General features: G+C 35.1%; 3 protein-coding genes and 1 long non-coding RNA gene across 5 annotated transcripts; 3 read left to right on the top strand and 1 right to left on the bottom strand.

Moving 5' to 3' along the window:
- Window positions 1-1623: 1623 nt before the first annotated feature.
- LOC140753402 (uncharacterized) lies at window positions 1624-3965 on the top strand. Its single transcript, XM_073087973.1, has 3 exons — window positions 1624-1884; window positions 2355-2758; window positions 3814-3965. The coding sequence occupies exons 1-3, from the start codon at window positions 1726-1728 to the stop codon at window positions 3890-3892; spliced, it is 642 nt and encodes a 213-aa protein (XP_072944074.1). The 5' UTR covers window positions 1624-1725; the 3' UTR covers window positions 3893-3965.
- Window positions 3966-4398: 433 nt separating this feature from the next.
- Window positions 4399-5694, bottom strand: LOC140752988 (malectin-B). Its single transcript, XM_073087335.1, has one exon. The coding sequence runs from the start codon at window positions 5451-5453 to the stop codon at window positions 4656-4658; it is 798 nt and encodes a 265-aa protein (XP_072943436.1). The 5' UTR covers window positions 5454-5694; the 3' UTR covers window positions 4399-4655.
- Window positions 5695-5994: 300 nt separating this feature from the next.
- Window positions 5995-16190, top strand: LOC140752989 (uncharacterized). Its single transcript, XR_012103531.1, has 3 exons — window positions 5995-6099; window positions 6801-6900; window positions 15472-16190. It is a non-coding gene; the product is annotated as an uncharacterized LOC140752989 (long non-coding RNA).
- LOC140752987 (uncharacterized) lies at window positions 9070-15105 on the top strand. Of its 2 annotated transcripts, none has more exons than XM_073087334.1 (2): window positions 9070-9425; window positions 9711-15105. In XM_073087334.1, the coding sequence occupies exon 2, from the start codon at window positions 9739-9741 to the stop codon at window positions 14956-14958; it is 5220 nt and encodes a 1739-aa protein (XP_072943435.1). In that variant the 5' UTR covers window positions 9070-9425; window positions 9711-9738; the 3' UTR covers window positions 14959-15105. The 2 variants fall into 2 exon arrangements, with proteins under 2 accessions (XP_072943435.1, XP_072943434.1); XM_073087333.1 differs by having other exon boundaries at window positions 9070-9453.
- Window positions 16191-18495: the final 2305 nt, after the last annotated feature.

Genomic DNA, 18495 nt, shown 5'->3' with positions numbered 1-18495 from the left:
TCGATTATGGGCAGTTATTTAATTTGTCTAACTATACGTACCTTCTATTTGGTTTTTAGGGTTCCGTACCCTAAGGGTAAAAATACAACCCTTTTACTAAGCCTCTGCAGTCTGTCCATATGACGCAAGGGTCTATCTCTGGAATCGTAATAGATAGACAATTCAAATTTTCACAGAATATGCACAATGGTGGCCGCTATAGTGGCCATAGCAACAAAGACAAAAGAAAGAAAAGAAATGGGGGTAACCAAACAATAAACCGCTATTTTAAGGCGTGTCTCGCTTTATCTATTGAACCGTAATGTGTAAAACTGTTCACAATTCTCATTTTCACTACTACAAAAATTTGTGGTACGGAACCCTCCAAGTGCGAGTTGGCCCGCACTTGAGGGCCAAATATTTTACTATTTAATCTATAAATTTTATCGGTTTACCATTACATTATGAATGAATCCCATTTATGTGCAGAGTATCGATTTGATCATTTAGGATTTCGTTTGTCGTAGATAAAGGCGTTTGTGAGCAAATTATTATTCGTTCTGAGTAATTTTAAATGTATTTATACTAAATGGTATAAGTTTGTGGTCAACTTTAGACTTTAGACTATATTTAAGGGTCCGTTCACACAGACTGGCTCGGAGAGCATCGGCCCGCATTTTTCTTTTCACACAGACCGGATCATATACGCTTGGAATTGGCCGGAGCGGAGCTGCCAATTACATATTTCACATAAGCCAGCTGGTAAAGATCTGAATCTGAATGCGGGTGCGCTCGCAATCGGAGCCGATCGGCTGCGCGAGTGAGAACGAGCACGCAGTTAGAGCCGGTCGGCTCCTCTTATTATTTCAAACGAAGCGCGTTCAAGTATTCTGAATGACAAAAGGAGTGCACATGCAAAATAAACCTTAATACAATTAGGTACTTAAAACTCTGTTTCCAACGTGATAAAAATGTGCTCTCCTCTCCGAGCCGGTCGGTGTGAACGGTCCCTTAGACCTTAAACCTATATTTATTTGGATACATTTGGTGACCTACGCCCATTGGGCTGCAGGCTGCAGGGACCAGTTAAACCGTTACGTACTTCTATTATTAAAAAATATATGCAGTATCATTGCCCTTTTTATTCGAAAATCAATGGAAATTATAACTGTGCACCTGCTAAAAATTTAAGAAATTTTGAAAAAACTAATTTTTGAAATGACTTTAAATAAGACCTTAATAAGACTTATAAGACTTAAATAAGATTAGCGCCATAACTACCGATATGTATTAATTATAATAACTGATCCACTTGAAAATACTACAAAGATCAAATTCTTCGAATTTGATGTTTTGGAAAGTTCTGATGACAATAGGTGTGTAATGTATATATCACAAGATTTAATTAACCCACATTATGTAAGTACGTCAACTCATATACAACATTTTTTCATTAAGTACATTTTGTTGTAATCGCATAAATCCGATGTAGGCTCGTCTATATCTTTAAATCAATAAGTAAGAATTTTTGCGGTCCTTGTGTTATCAGCGTTTGAGGACGCACTGCACTGGCCGAGGCTATCGACCTTCCCACGGTTACTTGAAATAACTGTTATGTTGATGGAAATAACTTGGTAAAGAAGCGCGCAGGGCGGCCAGCGACAGCCAGTCGTGCTTGTTCGTGGGACTCGTTCGCAACAAACAAAATTACACTAAACTAAATATTTCAAAAGTAACCGGATAAAAATGTGTATTAAAATACTTTTAATTATTTACTCTTTGCTATCAGTATTCGTCGATTCGACATTCTTTGATCAGAGTCAATCTGGTGATCTAAATGTTCAAGTTGATTTAAAGGGTTTACATATTATCGCACTTATGAAAGGTGGAAAAGAAGAATATGTAGTGAGTACAAATAAATTTAATTATTATTTACGAGCTTTTTGTTACGATGTTAGAAAATTAAAGAACTATTTTAAATTAATTAAATAAGTAGGTACATTTTTATAGAGATCTAATTTCGTAATCCAAATACGTCAGGTTTTACCTAAGTTTAAAAGCACCTTATAAAGGTAACGTGTTTTGCATAATAAAAGAAAAACAATACACGCAAAAGGCTTAAAGTTTATAACTAGCGGATTTAAAATTACTTTACCGATTTAATAATTCGTTTACTATACTACTTTTATGTTGAAATAAGTAAATAAATAAATAGGTAGCTGTTCTCATTGATGTAATTTACTAAATAGTTTCCCTGTAGGACGTATACCTAATTACCTACTATGTTATTTACTCCTGTTGCCTCTAAAGTATAGGTAGTTATCCTTACATTTCTTACCGCAATAAAACTCATTCGTTATAAAACATGTTTTCAGGATTATGATTACGCTTACGATTACTCTGATATGACAATAAAACCACAAAACCGCACCACTCCGAGACCGTTAAACGTTACAAGTACAACCGTTGAACCTGATGCAGTAAAAGATAATGTGACTATTACCACAACGGTGATTTTAGAAGCCACAACACCGACGCAAGCCTTTGAATCTACGGGAGTTACACAAAATCAAACTATCGACAATGAGAATAGTACCGTAAAAAACAAAGTCACCACTTATAATGCGACTGATTCACCAGTACTTATACGAGATACAACGGTTGCAACAACTTCGTTTGTAAGTTCGAATACAACAACAACACCAACATCATGCAAAAAAGGCTTTGTTATAAATAGTAAGGGTGACTGCGAATTACAACTACAAGGGGCAGGAAATGCGTAAGTTATATATTTTATTATAATAAAATCTATATTTATCTACATCAAAAGTGAAAACCATCATATTTTTATTATAGTTGGGTTGGTGGGTTGGTTGATGGACTCTCAGAAACCTATACTCTACCAACTATTATAAATATTCGCTTTTGAAATACGGATACAATTATTGGTGACATCATAGGGATTATTTATTAATTTAGTAAAAATATTACTCTAAAATCATATATTTATGTAACTACTTAGAAATGTTTGCTTTTATTACTATTAGGTATTATAATAGAACAACATTTACAAAAGGTCGACCCTGTGGTGGCCGTTTGCTTAGTCAAGTACGGGCGACATTTTGAAACTTGCGGGCCTAATTTTTACAAGTCGCGGGCCGTGGTTCATGTTGCCCTTTGAAAATAGGTCGATAAAGGTTTCTGTCCGTTCCCTTAAAATTGCCGTTGGCTGGATCCTAACTCAGGGCCTGTAGTTCGGATGTGGCCATGTGCTCCGAGTGCGCGTATTTTTGTCGCGGATGTTTACACCCGCACGCGGTTCATTTGAATCCTTTCGTTTCATACGCACACGCATGCCGGTTGCGGTGTTGCGAGTTAATTTTTGTGTATGGGATGAACGCGCGTGCGGGCAAAAACATGCGTGACAGGAAAAGTGGACACAATATTATTCGTAGTTAATCATACAATTACAATTTTGAATATTGATGAATGAAGTTAATTAAGTATATTGACCATGAAACTAAAAAAGACTTATCAATTTTCTTTGTACGGTAGGTAAGTTCTGTTTACTTGGTCAAAAAAATTCAGATATTTAATACACTTTGTATCAGATTTCTGAATTAATAAATCCGTAGATACATGGATACTTTATTGATTTATGTTAATTATTAATACCCAATCTATTCAAATTTTGCTTAACAAAGATCTAATTTTGATATTTTTTAAGTATACAGAAGTAGTCAATGCCAATCTTTTCAATTAGATTGATTATTAATAATAAATAATGAGTGTAAATCTGGTACATGCTAATGTTTTATGTATTTATCATTACAGGTTACTAAAGCTGGTGAAATTATCCCAAAAAATGAAGTTAAGACGAGAAAACAAGAGTGATAATGCTGATTCAAAATAATAAGCACGTTTTTAATTAATTGTGTAAAGCAAATGTATGAGACTGTAATAAAAATATTTAAGTATATATAACAGATTGTTGTTTTTATTTCTACCTTATATCTAGCATAATGTAAATAATGTAAATGCAGTCTCATTATTTTAAGTCCAACACTTGACTTCTTTTTATTAATGTAATGAGCAATTCAACTGGCATTATGCTAGTACCAAATTTAAATTTTATTTAATAGCAAGAGTTACTTGTCTTGTTCCAAAGAATTATACAACGTAATAATGAAGGCACCATGTTAATTCAAGATAACTTTTTTACAAACATTTTTTAAATGATAATAAATAATTTATTGTTTACTGATATAATTTTACTGACTAGATTTCAACTAGATTATCAACAACTAGATTATCTTATTTTTATTAGTGATATTGAATTTGCAATCATGTTGCTTTAAAATAATTTCATATTAATATAAAAGAACTTACATGGCAGGTTGGGATTTTAATAAATAAGTCTTTATAAAACTTAGGATGATTTATTTACACAATTTGTGCATTGCAATATTAAGTGCTTACTGTAAGCATATATGTGCTGAAATAAATATATTATTTGGGACGGGTACTAGTAAACTTCATATTTTTACTTGATTTGTACTATGTGGCTTTGAGCTTTGCAAACCGTGACAAGACAATGCGCAATTAAAATTTATTAAATATGAAAAACATGACTTAGCAACTCACAAAAATGTACAATAAATTTTAACTACATAACTTCAAAGTTTACACAGACAAAACAATAGGGGTATAAAGGCTCCGATTGTAATAAATACAGGAATTAGTACAGAGCTCTCGTCCATAGAGTATGGATCTGGTTGCTTAGGGCCACTAGTGCGACGGGATTTACTATTCTTCTCTTCAATTTCCTCTCTTGGTTCCTCAGTTTCATTTTCTGGCCAAACCATTGGCGGCAGCTTAGGAACTTCGTCAATAGTGCCTCTCATTACATATAATGCATTAATTTTAGGATTGTCCCTGTAGCCCTTAATGAATTCCACTTTAATTTTTCCTCCTCGTATGTCAGATTCTTCTTCATTGTAATATAGTTTGCCATTTTTTATGGAATATGGAATGTACTCGTCATGAGCCACCCCACGACCAACTTTGTCAAAAATGTCTAGATCAGCTACGATGGTATGATCTCCGTTCAACACGACATCGAACACTTTCATATTTGGTGCGTTAAAATAAACTTCACTAAACTTGAGTACTAACACATAGTCACCGTCTTTATTAGCAGGTATATCATAGCCGAACGTACTGTGATGGTACCGTTCAGTCTGATAGAGTATTTCATCTTTAGAATTAACTCTCCCGATCATAACAAGCTGCTTACCATAGTCCGAAGCCGTTCCGACTCTGCCTTGTAGCGGATCTTTCTCATAATGTATTCCATAAATGTCAGTGTGGGCCGGTCCACCAGCGTTTATAGCATAGATTATTTCGCCTAGTCCAGTTGCACTTTTTAATAAGATTGAATATAAAAACGTGAAAAATATTAAAAGACGCGACATAGCAATGTCTAGTAGTGTCTTAATAACAAATTATCACCTGAGTACACAATATTAATATTCTCTCGTGTATTATTCTGCTAGTGTAAAGAGTGTGCTCGATTTATGGTATATAATAATAATGCTTTCCTGTTATATAGCCGGCGAACCATCAATATTTAGCATAATGCCACAGAATAAAACTTGGCAAACCAAACACGCGTTGAAAATATGACAGAATGAAAAAATTGACGTAATCTTAAGAAAGACAGATAGCATAGAGTACAGAGCAGAGTACGCACAGATAGACGTAGACCCCACAAGCGGTCTGTAATGTTGCCATACTAAAACATTTTTATATTAAACCATTCTAGCACACTGTTGATAAGACACAATTTATACGTGCAGCTTTGTAAATAATAGCTTTGTATTGCTTACAACCATAGAGTAAAGATTACTCACTCCTGACATGAAAATGTAACCAGTTTTGACACTTGAAATTGTCACTGTCATCTATTTTTGTGTTTGAAAAATATTAAAAAATGTAGTTTTATAGTTTATAAATCACTTACGAATGAGTCGATAATTACACCGTACACCATGACAACCATTAATGGCTGACAGAATTGTCAGCCGTTTAAGCCATTGAATGGCATCCAATTATAAGGCGGTGAGATATCTATACTTATCTATGCTTACAACAATGAAAAAATCACGGTATTTCTTTACAATAAATGTTCAACATTTGTTCACATGCCTATAACGGTGAAATAAAACACCATAAGGAAGCATACATACCTGAAAGTTCGGTTTATGGTAAAATTCGTACGGTAAACATTGTATTATGGAATTTACACTTTACTTCTGTACTTAAGCGTTACATTAAGGATATGGTTGGGTAATTATGGACGCATTAGAAACTGACCATGGAACATCACAAGCGGTTTTTCTTTAGATTTGTATGAATAATAATTAATATAAATAAAATTTAAAGGGTTCCTAATAGCTACTAAAACTTTGGTCAGTTATGGTCAAGTTGTTGACAATTTAAATTTTATGGTTTGAGCTGGACATAGAATTGTGAATGTTGAAATTGTGAATATAAAAAAGTAAATAAAGACATACAATCCTCATAGTAAATAAACATATTATTTTGTAATAAATTTTGCCCTAAGTCTATCAATTCACGCGTGTATCAAAGGTCACACTGTCCAATTCTGTTACCTTTACCCTGTTAACATTTGTACTAGATTCAATATTATTACCAATGGCATTTATTCCACTACCACCGCTGTTGACTGACACAGGCTCGATACATTCTATCTTACAGTTCACTGAACATCAACCTTGTTTATAGCATTAATTTTTCAGACGTCGCTCGTTATGACTTGTATTTGAAAAGTTACGTGATAAGGGAAACTCTTGCTGACTTAATAACTTGAAATGTTGGGAAAGAAAATAATATGTTCAAGTAAGTAATAAAGAAATGTATTTTTCATATTTACGTAATAAAATATAACAAAGTATTTACGTTGTTTTCTATTGTATCTCATGCTTAAGTTTTATATTATGTCCCACTCCTGAAGAAAGTGTCAAGTACAATACGATATTACCTATTAAACTGTCTTATCAGTAAGCTAAGTCAGGTTATATTATGATATTTCGCTTCCTAGAAAATAAGGACTCGGGGGCGTAAAATTATAATCATACTAGGGGCCTTCGTAACTGTAGGGACGACGATGTCCGTATAACAGTTTTGGTATTCCACTCAATTTCTTTGAAGAATTAATCCTCCATGAATGAAACCGTTGTAGGATGTGAATTATACAGAATAGGACTACTATTATTGAATCAATGAATAATCTACTATTTTATGCCTAATTTTTTTCAGTTTAAATCTTTCTTTTTAGTATGCCTAAAAACGTTCTCCGAACTCGCTTTCCACGCACGTAGGCTAGTTGATGCGCTTAACGCTGACTTACTTCATGTGTGAAAATGAAGTCATTTCGTAAGATCTTCAGGGAAATTGCTAGTCACACTTTTCAGATATCGATATCATTAACCTTCTTGTTACGAAACTGATTTCAAAGTATGACTTGAAATCGACGTTTTATTCTGACAGAATAATTGAAAGCGTACACGTGAGAAGAAGATGTTTGAAACAATAGATAGACAGGTATTTTATCTACCTTTTTTTTTACGAGGGGAAACCTTCAAAAGGTACCCAACGACGTGGGAGCGACGTTGGGTTATGTGGGATTTTCACCGCACTAAAACCCCAGTCATAATAATATAGTGGTGGGTATACTGAAATGCTACTTATTACATGCTTTTATTTAATTTGTTTTGTCATTTCGTATGCAAATAAGAGTCAAATTTGCCAATTTAATTTTAACCCAATTACGCCAGCTAATTGAGTTTTGCATTGAATGATAATGCATGATTAGATTAGTGACGCTAATCTAAATCCAATATGTCGGGCGCTAAACCTATAAGGGGGCGTTCAAGTATTACGTAACGCAAGTTACGGTGCGTTACAAGGGGGGGAGGGGGGGTCAAAAATCTTCAAAAATTGCGTTACGTAATACTTGAACGGCCCTTAATTTATTCGACGGGTCGATGTCATTAAAAGCTTCGGTTATTTAGTCATGCAAGGTAATTTATCGTACTTGATCCGTAATTCCCATTAAAGAGGAGAGCGTGGGTTATGTTTGTCATCTGTAACAATAGGAGGAGTTCCCAAGCTTTTGACGTCGGGCGGTTATCGATAGCCTCATTTATCTTTGAATAGGAGATTGACATCAAACAAACTATGTGTCATATCAACGGACTCTGTTAGGATATGGTTACGTCGTTAAAACAATCGGGTAGGCCGTAGCTGTTTTCCATTATAGGTACTTTCATGAAACTAACCTATTCATCTATACTAATATTATAAAGAGGAAAACTTTGTGTGTTTGTTTGATTGTAATGAATAGGCTCAAAAACTACTGGACCGATTTTAAAAATTCCTTCACCATTCGAAACCTACATTATCCACGAGTAACATAGGCTATATTTTGCATGAAATACATTTGATAAATAGATTTTGAGGCGGTACAAATTTTGCCGGGTCAGCTAGTGTTTTATATAAAAATACACCAGACTGGAAGAGGTCGAAGATTAACGATTAAAATATATTCTGAACATTTAAATTAGACCAATAATTTACAAAAAGTCTATTGAAGCAGATAATTAAATATATTAAAAATGAAAAACGTAAATACATAGGCATGCGCTAGGGATCAATGACGATGAAAACAGTTGAACCGTCATTATTAGTAATAGTTCAAGTAGAAATTTACAGAATGTCTAGTCTAATTTAATTTTGTTTCAGATGTAAACATACTATATGTGACACAGTTTGTTTAATAAACGTAATTGACCGTGTCCCCAAGGCCTGAATCAACAGATGGACGAACTTTCACTATAAACACTCGAACAAGACATACATACATGTTTGTATCTTTTATGTTAGTGGATCGAACATGTTTCAATCACTTCTATATTTTCTCGAAAATCCAATACGTCTTCTTTCTATGAACTGATGTAATCACTATCCTATTTCCTCCCCGTATTCCTCTTGAATGATGTCTGTTGGGAAATGTTGCCACCGTAATAAACCGGACTTATAAATTGTTAGCCTTTGCATCTAAACGTCATATTTTTTCTCTTGTCTTCTTGTTGTCAAAAATGGCGGAATAAAAAATTAATGTTACTAACTAATGAAGCTGCAGTTATTTCAAAACCCCAACATGGTCCATCGTAGCCGAATCTAAAATATCGGAACCAAAGTGGAAAATCAGTGGATAGTGGATAGAACCGAGCACAGTGGATAGTAAATCAAGTTAATTGCGTACGAAGAAAAAGCCGGTATAAAAGCGGGAATAATAATATGCACCCAGCATTCGGTCAAGTATAATAAGTATTATTCAGTCTCTGTATTCATTGTAAAGTGTAAGTAAATCCCTTTGCAAGTTGTAAGGTGCGTATATTATTGGTACTTTATTGTAATTGTTCGTAATTTGTTTGAGTTTAAGTGACCTTGTATTATATTGTTCTACAAAATCAAAATACCTACCTACAACATAAAATTGTTAATTCATTATTGCTAAAACATTAACGTAAACAGTATAATTGAGTAATATTGTAACAATTGTAAACCTAAAGTAGTTAATTTAAAGCATACTTACCTATTATAACCTTTTTACCTGTCAAATATTTAACATTACATTGTATCAGTTCCAGGTTGATTTCGCTTGACTCCCAAATGGCTGACCGAGAAAAGGAACTTATTAAAAAACGAGCAAGCTTTAAAGGCCGTTTAACCATATTTACCAATTATATCGATTCACTTTCTGGTAAGACCCTTAATGATCAAGATGCAGCGGAATTGCAGTTGCGCATTGGTAAGATGGAGTCGTTGTATGACCAATATGATGAGATACAGTTAGCATTGGAATGTGTAATGGAGAATATAGAGGGACAGTATTCTGAACGTTCTGATTTTGAGTCTATTTATTATAAATCATTAGCTAAGGCTCAAAATTTGTTAATTAAGTATAATTCTGTAGATAAGTCAACAAGCAGTGAAAGAGGTTCTAATACAAATAATCACAAACTCGTTAAATTACCTACAATAAACTTACCGAAATTTAGTGGCTCATATCATAATTACCTTGAGTTTCGCGATAGCTTCGTAAGCCTCATTCATTCCAATGAAGATATTGATGATATTAACAAGTTCCATTATTTACGTGCATGTTTGGAGGGCGCTGCTGCTGTGGTTATCCAGTCAATTGAGTTCTCTGCGGGTAACTATGCCGTAGCTTGGAAACTTCTATGCGACAGGTATGATAATAAACGCTTACTTGTGCAGAATCATGTGTCTGCCCTATTTCAAATTGAGTCTGTTACAAAGGAATCATCGGTTTCATTAAAGTATTTAATTGATGCTGTTAACAAGAACCTGCGGGCTTTAGAATCGTTAGGTGAACCAGTTGACCACTGGGACACGCTATTGATTTATATTATTACTCATAAATTAGACCAGAAATCCTATCGTGAGTGGGAGGAGGTAAAGGGTCGCTTAGATAAAGATAGCATAATTACATTCAACACATTTATGCAATTCATGAGAAATCACGCTGATTTAATTGAGACCTTGGAGGTATCTCGGAATAAAGAGTTTAGTATGGCAACTAAGTCTAGTCCAAAAATAAAAAGTATGATTTCAGTGCGTAATTCTAGTACAGAAACACCTCCTAAAACCTGTGTAAAATGTAATGGTGATCATAGATTAAGTAATTGTCCGCAGTTCCTTGCATTAAGCAACGATGCCCGTTTGAAACTATTGCCAATTTATAAGGTTTGCTTTAATTGTTTTCAATCTGGTCACTTTGCTAACCACTGTAAAAAACCTGGTTGCAAGGTGTGCAAGCGCAAACACAACACTCTTATTCATGTATCTGCGCGTAGGTCAATAGGGAATTCACAAAATGTAAGCAGCTACGAATGTGAGAAAATATCCACGCCATTATCATCCACTGATGATAACACGAATAATGTTTCTTTGTCAGCAAAGGTAGCACCTTCCTATATAGCAAAGCATAGCGAAGTATTATTATCGACCGCTTTAATTAAATTACACGATAATAATAATTGCGAACATATTGTTCGTGCGGTCCTCGATAGCGGCAGTACGTCGTGTCTTATTACTGAGCGGCTTTGTAAGCAGTTAAAGTTAGTAACAAAAGAGATAGATAGATCAATTCTGGGCATAAATAACGTGGTTTCACACGTAGGCGAAACATGTCGTGTTAATATAAAGTCACTTGACAATAGTTTTTGCAGTGACATTAATTGTTTTGTTTTGCCATTAATTACACATAATGTACCAGGTCATGAGATAAATCTGTCAAATCTTAATATACCGTCTAATATTTGTTTGGCTGACCCTACGTTTTATACACCAGGTGAAGTGGATGTTTTAATAGGTGCCGATCTCTTTTGGGATTTGTTAGGGTCGCAAAAAATAAAATTAGGAGATGGTTCTCCTATACTTTGTCAAACCAGTCTAGGGTGGATAATATCTGGCCCCGTGACAAGCAGTCATATTTCACAAACACCAAGTTATATTAGGTGCAATTTTACTAAAGCTGTTGTCAGTAGCGGTACTAATGGTATTGATGACATTAGAAGCGACTTAACCCGATTTTGGCAATTGGAGGAAATTAATTGTAACTCGTCGCATTATTCATCAGAGGAGAAATTATGTGAACAACATTTCGTTGACAATACCTCACGTCGTGATGATGGGCGTTTTTGCGTGCGCATTCCAATTAAGCAGGATCCTGTTGTTTTAGGAGATTCCTTTCAACGTGCTTCGCAATGTTTGTCGTCTTTGGAGCGCCGTTTAAAATCTAAGCCTGATTTAAGCAGAATGTATTACGATTTCATGGCAGAATATAAGTCGTTAGGTCATATGTCTGTTTTGCGGCAAAACGGTATAGAGAAGACCAGAGAGCATAAAGCATATTACATTCCACATCACGGGGTTCTCCGTGAGAACAGTACCACTACAAAACTCCGCGTAGTGTACAATGCAAGCTCTCCTAGTACTTCTGGTATATCTTCTAACGATATACAAATGGTAGGTCCAACTATTCAGGACGACTTGTTATCTATACTCCTTCGATTCAGGCAGCATAAATACATTTTGTCAGCAGATGTGGAGAAAATGTACCGACAAGTAGTTGTTCACCCGTCGGATAGATATTTGCAGCAAATACTCTGGCGCGATAATTTAAATGAACCTGTAAAAATATATCAGTTAAACACCGTCACTTACGGCACAGCTAGTGCTGCATTCCTCGCGACTAGATGTCTGAAACAAATAGGGTTAGAGTGCACTAATAATGAGATAGGTGAAATTATCATACACGATTTTTATGTCGACGACTTGCTTACGGGTTCTGACGATTTAGTTGAGTTAAACTTTTTACGTAAAGAAATAACTGATGCTCTTGCATCAGCAGGTATGCATTTAAGAAAATGGAAATCTAATGCGGCTTGTTTTGAATCTGAGGTCGCTCAAACGTCACTTAATTTAAATATTGGATCTCAACAGCCCAATAAATTATTAGGTCTTAGCTGGCACGCAAATTCTGATGAACTTTGCTTTCCAATAAGTGATGTTATTCCAAATAGTAATACGAAGCGTAATTTATTATCAAGTATTTCACAAATTTTTGATCCTTTGGGTCTTTTAGCGCCTTGCGTGATTAAAATGAAAATGTTGCTGCAAAAATTGTGGTTAGACAAGTTAATGTGGGACGAACCTCTGTCGCCAGAAATTGTAAAGCGTTGGCATCATATTGTAAAAACGTTACCTCATTTGAATGACTTGCGTATCCCGAGATTGGTCGTCTGTGATTCGTATCACACGATAGATTTGCACATATTTTCGGATGCATCCGAAAATGCATATGGTGCTTGCGTGTATGTGCTTAGTACCAATAATGAAGGAGTCATGGTACGTTTATTAATGGCAAAGAGTCGTGTAGCACCAATCAAACCAACGACTATACCAAGACTGGAACTGTGTGGTGTCTTAGTGGCTGCCCGGTTGTATGAGAAGGTCCTTAATTCACTTCGACTGAAAATTAATCAGGTTTATTTTTGGACAGATTCCACCATAGTGTTGGGATGGTTGCAAATGTTGCCTTCTAGACTTCAACCTTTTGTTCGCAACCGCGTCGCTGAAATTCTAGAAAGGGCTGGTAACTGCACGTGGAAACATGTACCCACTGATCAGAACCCAGCAGACCTAATATCCCGTGGTGTGGATATTGGTTCTCTGCTGAATTTAGATTTATGGTGGTCTGGGCCTGAATTTTTAAAACAGAGTCAGTCTCAATGGCCCGTTCAACCGACACGCAAAGATAAATTGCCAGAAACTAAATTAGACGTTTCCTTTAATGTCGTTGATATTGACAATGTAAATCAGAGTGGATTGGTCGATTTCAGTCGCTTTTCAAATTTTTTACGTCTTGTTCGTTCCGTAGCATACGTCCTGCGCTTTGTAAATGCTTGCAGAAAACAAACATTCAAAACTAAGTTCATTTCAAATGAAGAATTAAATTATGCTATTAATTTAATAGTTCGTATATGTCAAAACGAGTCTTTCCCCGAATATAAACTACTTTTAAATGACCAAAATATTCCTAAAAAGAGCTCATTGCTTAAATTTAATGTTTTCTTAAATGATGATAAAGTAATGCGCGTTGGAGGTCGCCTTGACAATTCAGACTTCTCTTATGGTAAAAAGCATCCAATATTAATACAGTCCACGCATGCTTTCACAAAACTTCTTTTTGACTATGAACATAAAAAGCTAATGCACGCTGGTCCCCAGTTGCTATTAGCCACTATCAGGGAGTCATATTGGCCCATTGGTGGTCGAAAATTAGCCAAGGCAACTTATCATAAATGTGTAAAGTGTAGTCGCATGTCAGGTAAAATTATAACTCCTTTGATGGGAAATCTACCGCGTCAGCGTCTGGTTCCAGGTGGTTACGCATTTGAAAATGTAGGCGTTGATTATGCAGGTCCTATTATGAGCGCAAGCCGTCAAGGCCGTGGTTGTAAATTAGTTAAAGTTTATATTGCAATTTTTATTTGTTTTACCACAAAATCTGTTCATTTAGAGCTAGTAGGTGATTTAACGAGTAACAACTATTTATTAGCGTTGAAACGGTTTATTGCAAGTAGAGGAAAACCAAGTAATATTTATTCCGATAACGGTACTGCATTTGTTGGTGCATACAACGACCTATCCAAATTTTTAAAGGCTCATAAAGATTCGTTGAGCGAAAATATGGCCAATGAACGCATAAATTTTCATTTCATACCAGCTTATTCTCCTAATTTCGGCGGTCTTTGGGAGGCAGGTGTAAAGTCAACCAAGTTTCATTTACGCCGAGTGTTGGGACATTGTAACTTGACTTATGAAGAGCTGTATACCGTGCTAACGCAAATAGAATCCATATTGAACTCCAGACCACTGTCTCCACTGTCATCAGATCCAGCGGACTGCACTCCACTGACTCCTGGACATTTCCTGATTGGACGCCCTCTTACTACTTTGCCCCAGCCAAGCTACAAGGATCAATCAACTTCTCGCTTAACCCGATATCAACGTATTGAGCAGCTGAGGCAGCATTTCTGGACCAGGTGGTCCAAGGAATATGTTTCCGAATTGCAACAAAGAGTCAAATGGCGTTCCTGCAAGAATGGCTTAAAACTCAACTCGCTGGTGGTTGTAAAGGAAGATGACCTCCCACCATTGAAGTGGAAACTTGGAAGAGTTGTTGCTGTTCATCCAGGAGCTGATGGGATTATTCGAGTAGCAGATATCAAGACAGCATCAGGGATAATTCGGCGATCGTTTAATAGAATATGCCCGCTACCTGTGACATGTTATGGTTGAAAGATTATCTTTCAACGCCCGGGGGCATGTTGGGAAATGTTGCCACCGTAATAAACCGGACTTATAAATTGTTAGCCTTTGCATCTAAACGTCATATTTTTTCTCTTGTCTTCTTGTTGTCAAAAATGGTGGAATAAAAAATTAATGTTACTAACTAATGAAGCTGCAGTTATTTCAAAACCCCAACAATGTCCGTCAAAAGAAATTAGCGGGCTTAGAAATAAGAGCTTTTGAAAGAAAAAGGAAATTTTAGTTTAGTTTCGTCAGAATTACTTTTTATGCTTAAGTATTTACGCAAAAAACGTGGTGAAAGTGACAGTTATAAATTTAAATCTACTGACATAGTGTATTTTAAGCGATGTTGTTAGTTTCGTAATAAGTTAAACAGGGCTCTAAATATGGAGAAATAACTTCTTTAGGATTCTGTCGAATGTTTTAGCGCTTTGATATAATTGGACGATAATCGATATTTGTATGTTTATCAATGATCTTATAACATCTTTCTCTTTTCAGTGGTCTGGACATACACGGTACAAAAGGCACCAAATCTTCATCGGATGTGGATCTCCATTCAGAGTTTATACATTAAAAAAATATATAAAAATTACGCTGAATAGTCGTCATTGATAATGGGTAGGATGACAAATTTTGAACTCCCCTTCTATAATGTAGGTACATGTCTATTGATTCCAAAAATCGTATTATTTTGGCAATAAATTCAGTATTAACGGAAATATTAGCATTTCTAAAACAAATTTTGAATTAAGCGCGAAAACGCTCACGGTGTCATGGGGTCCGCGAGTGACGTCACGCTTCAATATCCCATAGAAAAGTTCAAGCAATACGGTAACACGCCAAAAAAATTACGTCATTTCGGCCCGATTAGCGTTTTAGACAAGATGGCCGAATGCATTATTTTATAGTTTTATTTTATTGAAAATATAATGAATCCTAAAGTTTTTATTAAAACTGGGTTTATTTTTGAGAATGCTTTCATCATATTGTTTTTAAGTAAAACATTTATTCTTCGATTTTTTAATACTGTCATCATGCCCATTGTTTTAGTGACAATTAGGACATTTAAGGCATGAATATAAATTTTAATGTACAATCTCATATTATAATGCCCTTGTGTGTATATTGTTATGGAGATAGAAATACCAGGCGGCAGACTGGCGGAGTATTATATTCGTATTCACATTCACATGTAATTCACATACACGAAAATCCTGTCAGGGAAATTCGTGAAATTCCATGATTTGGATCGCCCTTTAAGAAATTGCATATTACATTCATAACATTTTCATTCCACTGTAGAGTTTAGGGCTAATATTGAATGTTAATGTTAACATTAAGCAAGATTTTGCTTTAGCATTTGTTTACATATATAAAACAAAATGAAGGATTTTGCTATATTTTTTAATTACTTAATTATTAAATAAGGTCATAACTCGTTTGAATTTAGTCATTACAGATAGCAATGCATCTGCGGCAGGCTTCAGATGGGAGTAATCCCATCTGAGGCTCTTTACCGATTAATTGGGCATTAGTGATTTCTTACTATTGATTGGGTGAGTGGTGAGGTAGACTGCACGCTCATTTTCCACTTCTAAATTATAAAAATAAAAATATTTTTTATTTAATTACAAAACTTATCTTATTTTCCGAATACGACTTTGATAGGAGATGACAGATAAATCGAAAAATATTGTTGTAGAACTGCAATGCAATAACATGGCAATAACAGAAAAATACATTTTCCTATACTACGAAAAATACATTTTCCTATATTTCCTATATAACAGAAAAATACATTTTCCTATACTATATTATCTACGTATATTAGACGCCTCATTTTACCTTTCAAAATTTATCATGAATTTTACTTTCAAGCATTAATAAACGTATCATGCTATTTTAATAGACATATGAAACGTTGATGACAAGCAAGAATTATTCAAATTCATTCAACCGATCCAAGGGAATAAAGAAACACTACATAATAAGGCTTTGTAACATTATTTTGTGAAATTTTAGTTGGTAAAACATAAAGTAATCATGTTCAGATAATGTATAAAGTGTATACTTTTCGACCTCTTTGTCGAAAAAGGTAGAAGGAAAAGTGAAGAATAGGTAAATAGACCTGCTTATTTCGAGTACAAAAAAGTGCTACTATTAAGCAAGTGTACTTAGCATGTGTACAGGCATGTTTGTTTTGAGTATGCACAAAATTTACTGTTGTTCGACAAGCATGCATGTAGCTGGGAGGGCGGTTCAAGCAGCTTATTTAACATGCACACAACCACATGGTAAGGCTACTGCCTCCCACAGACATCTGTAATCAACCCCTGTTAAAACGATAAGATTAGATTCCTAACTGGACAACTGAGGTCGACTTAATGTGCGATGCTACCCCTGAAGACTAAGATGGAACGCTTCTGAAATATATGTCCACCACGTCCCAGCTGTTTGACAAGCGTCATTTTCACTTCAAGTATGCTTACTTAAAGCAAATTGTGTACAAAAAGAGTATGCTCATTCAAAGTATTCTGATCAAGCATGAGTTTAATAGAATGTCTGTAACTTAAAGAAGGTAGTCAACCACAATAGCTTCTAATAGTAATTTACGTGTCGTCGACCAATTGTGAAATTGGGTCGTTCGTGAGGTTACTAGTTATTTCAGGAAGACACACCGCCATAAAACGTGTAGCATGTGTTTTATTGCTATGTATTACGACGTGTCTAATTAAAAGTGGGATGTAACCCGCTTTCCTAATTGGAGCAAATTTTTGTCAATATTCTCAAACTAAACACTTTGTAAGATTGTTAGTTATTTAAAACATTTCGAATGGACGTAATGGATAAAATTTGAAGAAAGTATTCTACACAAGTGTTCAATAAAGGACTGTCTGTTACATGACGTGATTTTGGCAATTTTTCGAACCCTTCTTACCCATTGGATAGATGACGAGAGATTTATCTGAACCCCTCTCGTCCTCCCTATAGTATAAAATATCATGTACCTAAGTAGGTTTGAAATTCATATTTTTGTGTAAATACCTTAACCTATATTGGACTTAGAAAAAACATAATTTGATACATTATTACTTTTATTTAGGACTAGCCATATTCTGTTACAAAAATTGTCATGCAGACAGCCGCTCTGTCTCAGAATTAGTTCGGCTTAATCCCGGATCGAACTGCGAGAAAACCTATTTAAAATGTAATGAACTTCGTAGATTTTAATTGAAAGGTATACGAAGAAAGAATAATAAAGTTAATACTGGATTTTTAACACTTACTGAATCTTGCGTTTTACCAGTAAATCGAATAAATACGATGTGTGTGAACGGTATTCTATAAAGTTTTTATAATAAAAGTAGCGAACGAGCGTCCTTCTATCTGATGGTATTTGGCTACAGTCACACATGGAGAGTACTAGGTGAGGTCAGCTGAGATTAGCCTTTTTACCCTGAGAACTAAAATAACCTTCAAACTTTAACACAGCAGCGCTTAGCACTGTCGTTATGAAGCAGG

This window comes from Epargyreus clarus, unplaced genomic scaffold (assembly GCF_041222505.1).
Source record: "Epargyreus clarus isolate Ecla_fem2 unplaced genomic scaffold, WU_Ecla_fem_2.2 ptg000026l, whole genome shotgun sequence".
NCBI classification, from domain to species: domain Eukaryota; kingdom Metazoa; phylum Arthropoda; class Insecta; order Lepidoptera; family Hesperiidae; genus Epargyreus; species Epargyreus clarus.
Note: the sequence above shows the minus strand (reverse complement) of the source record. Positions and strands in the feature narration are given on the sequence as shown.

Coding starts and splice junctions, on each gene's coding strand:
- LOC140753402 (XM_073087973.1), top strand. CDS start 1,726: ATGTGTATTAAAATACTTTTAATTATTTACTCTTTGCTATCAGTATTC. Junction 1,885..2,354: donor GTGGAAAAGAAGAATATGTA/GTGAGTACAAAT, acceptor ACATGTTTTCAG/GATTATGATTACGCTTACGA. Junction 2,759..3,813: donor CTACAAGGGGCAGGAAATGC/GTAAGTTATATA, acceptor TTATCATTACAG/GTTACTAAAGCTGGTGAAAT.
- LOC140752988 (XM_073087335.1), bottom strand. CDS start 5,453: ATGTCGCGTCTTTTAATATTTTTCACGTTTTTATATTCAATCTTATTA.
- LOC140752987 (XM_073087334.1), top strand. CDS start 9,739: ATGGCTGACCGAGAAAAGGAACTTATTAAAAAACGAGCAAGCTTTAAA.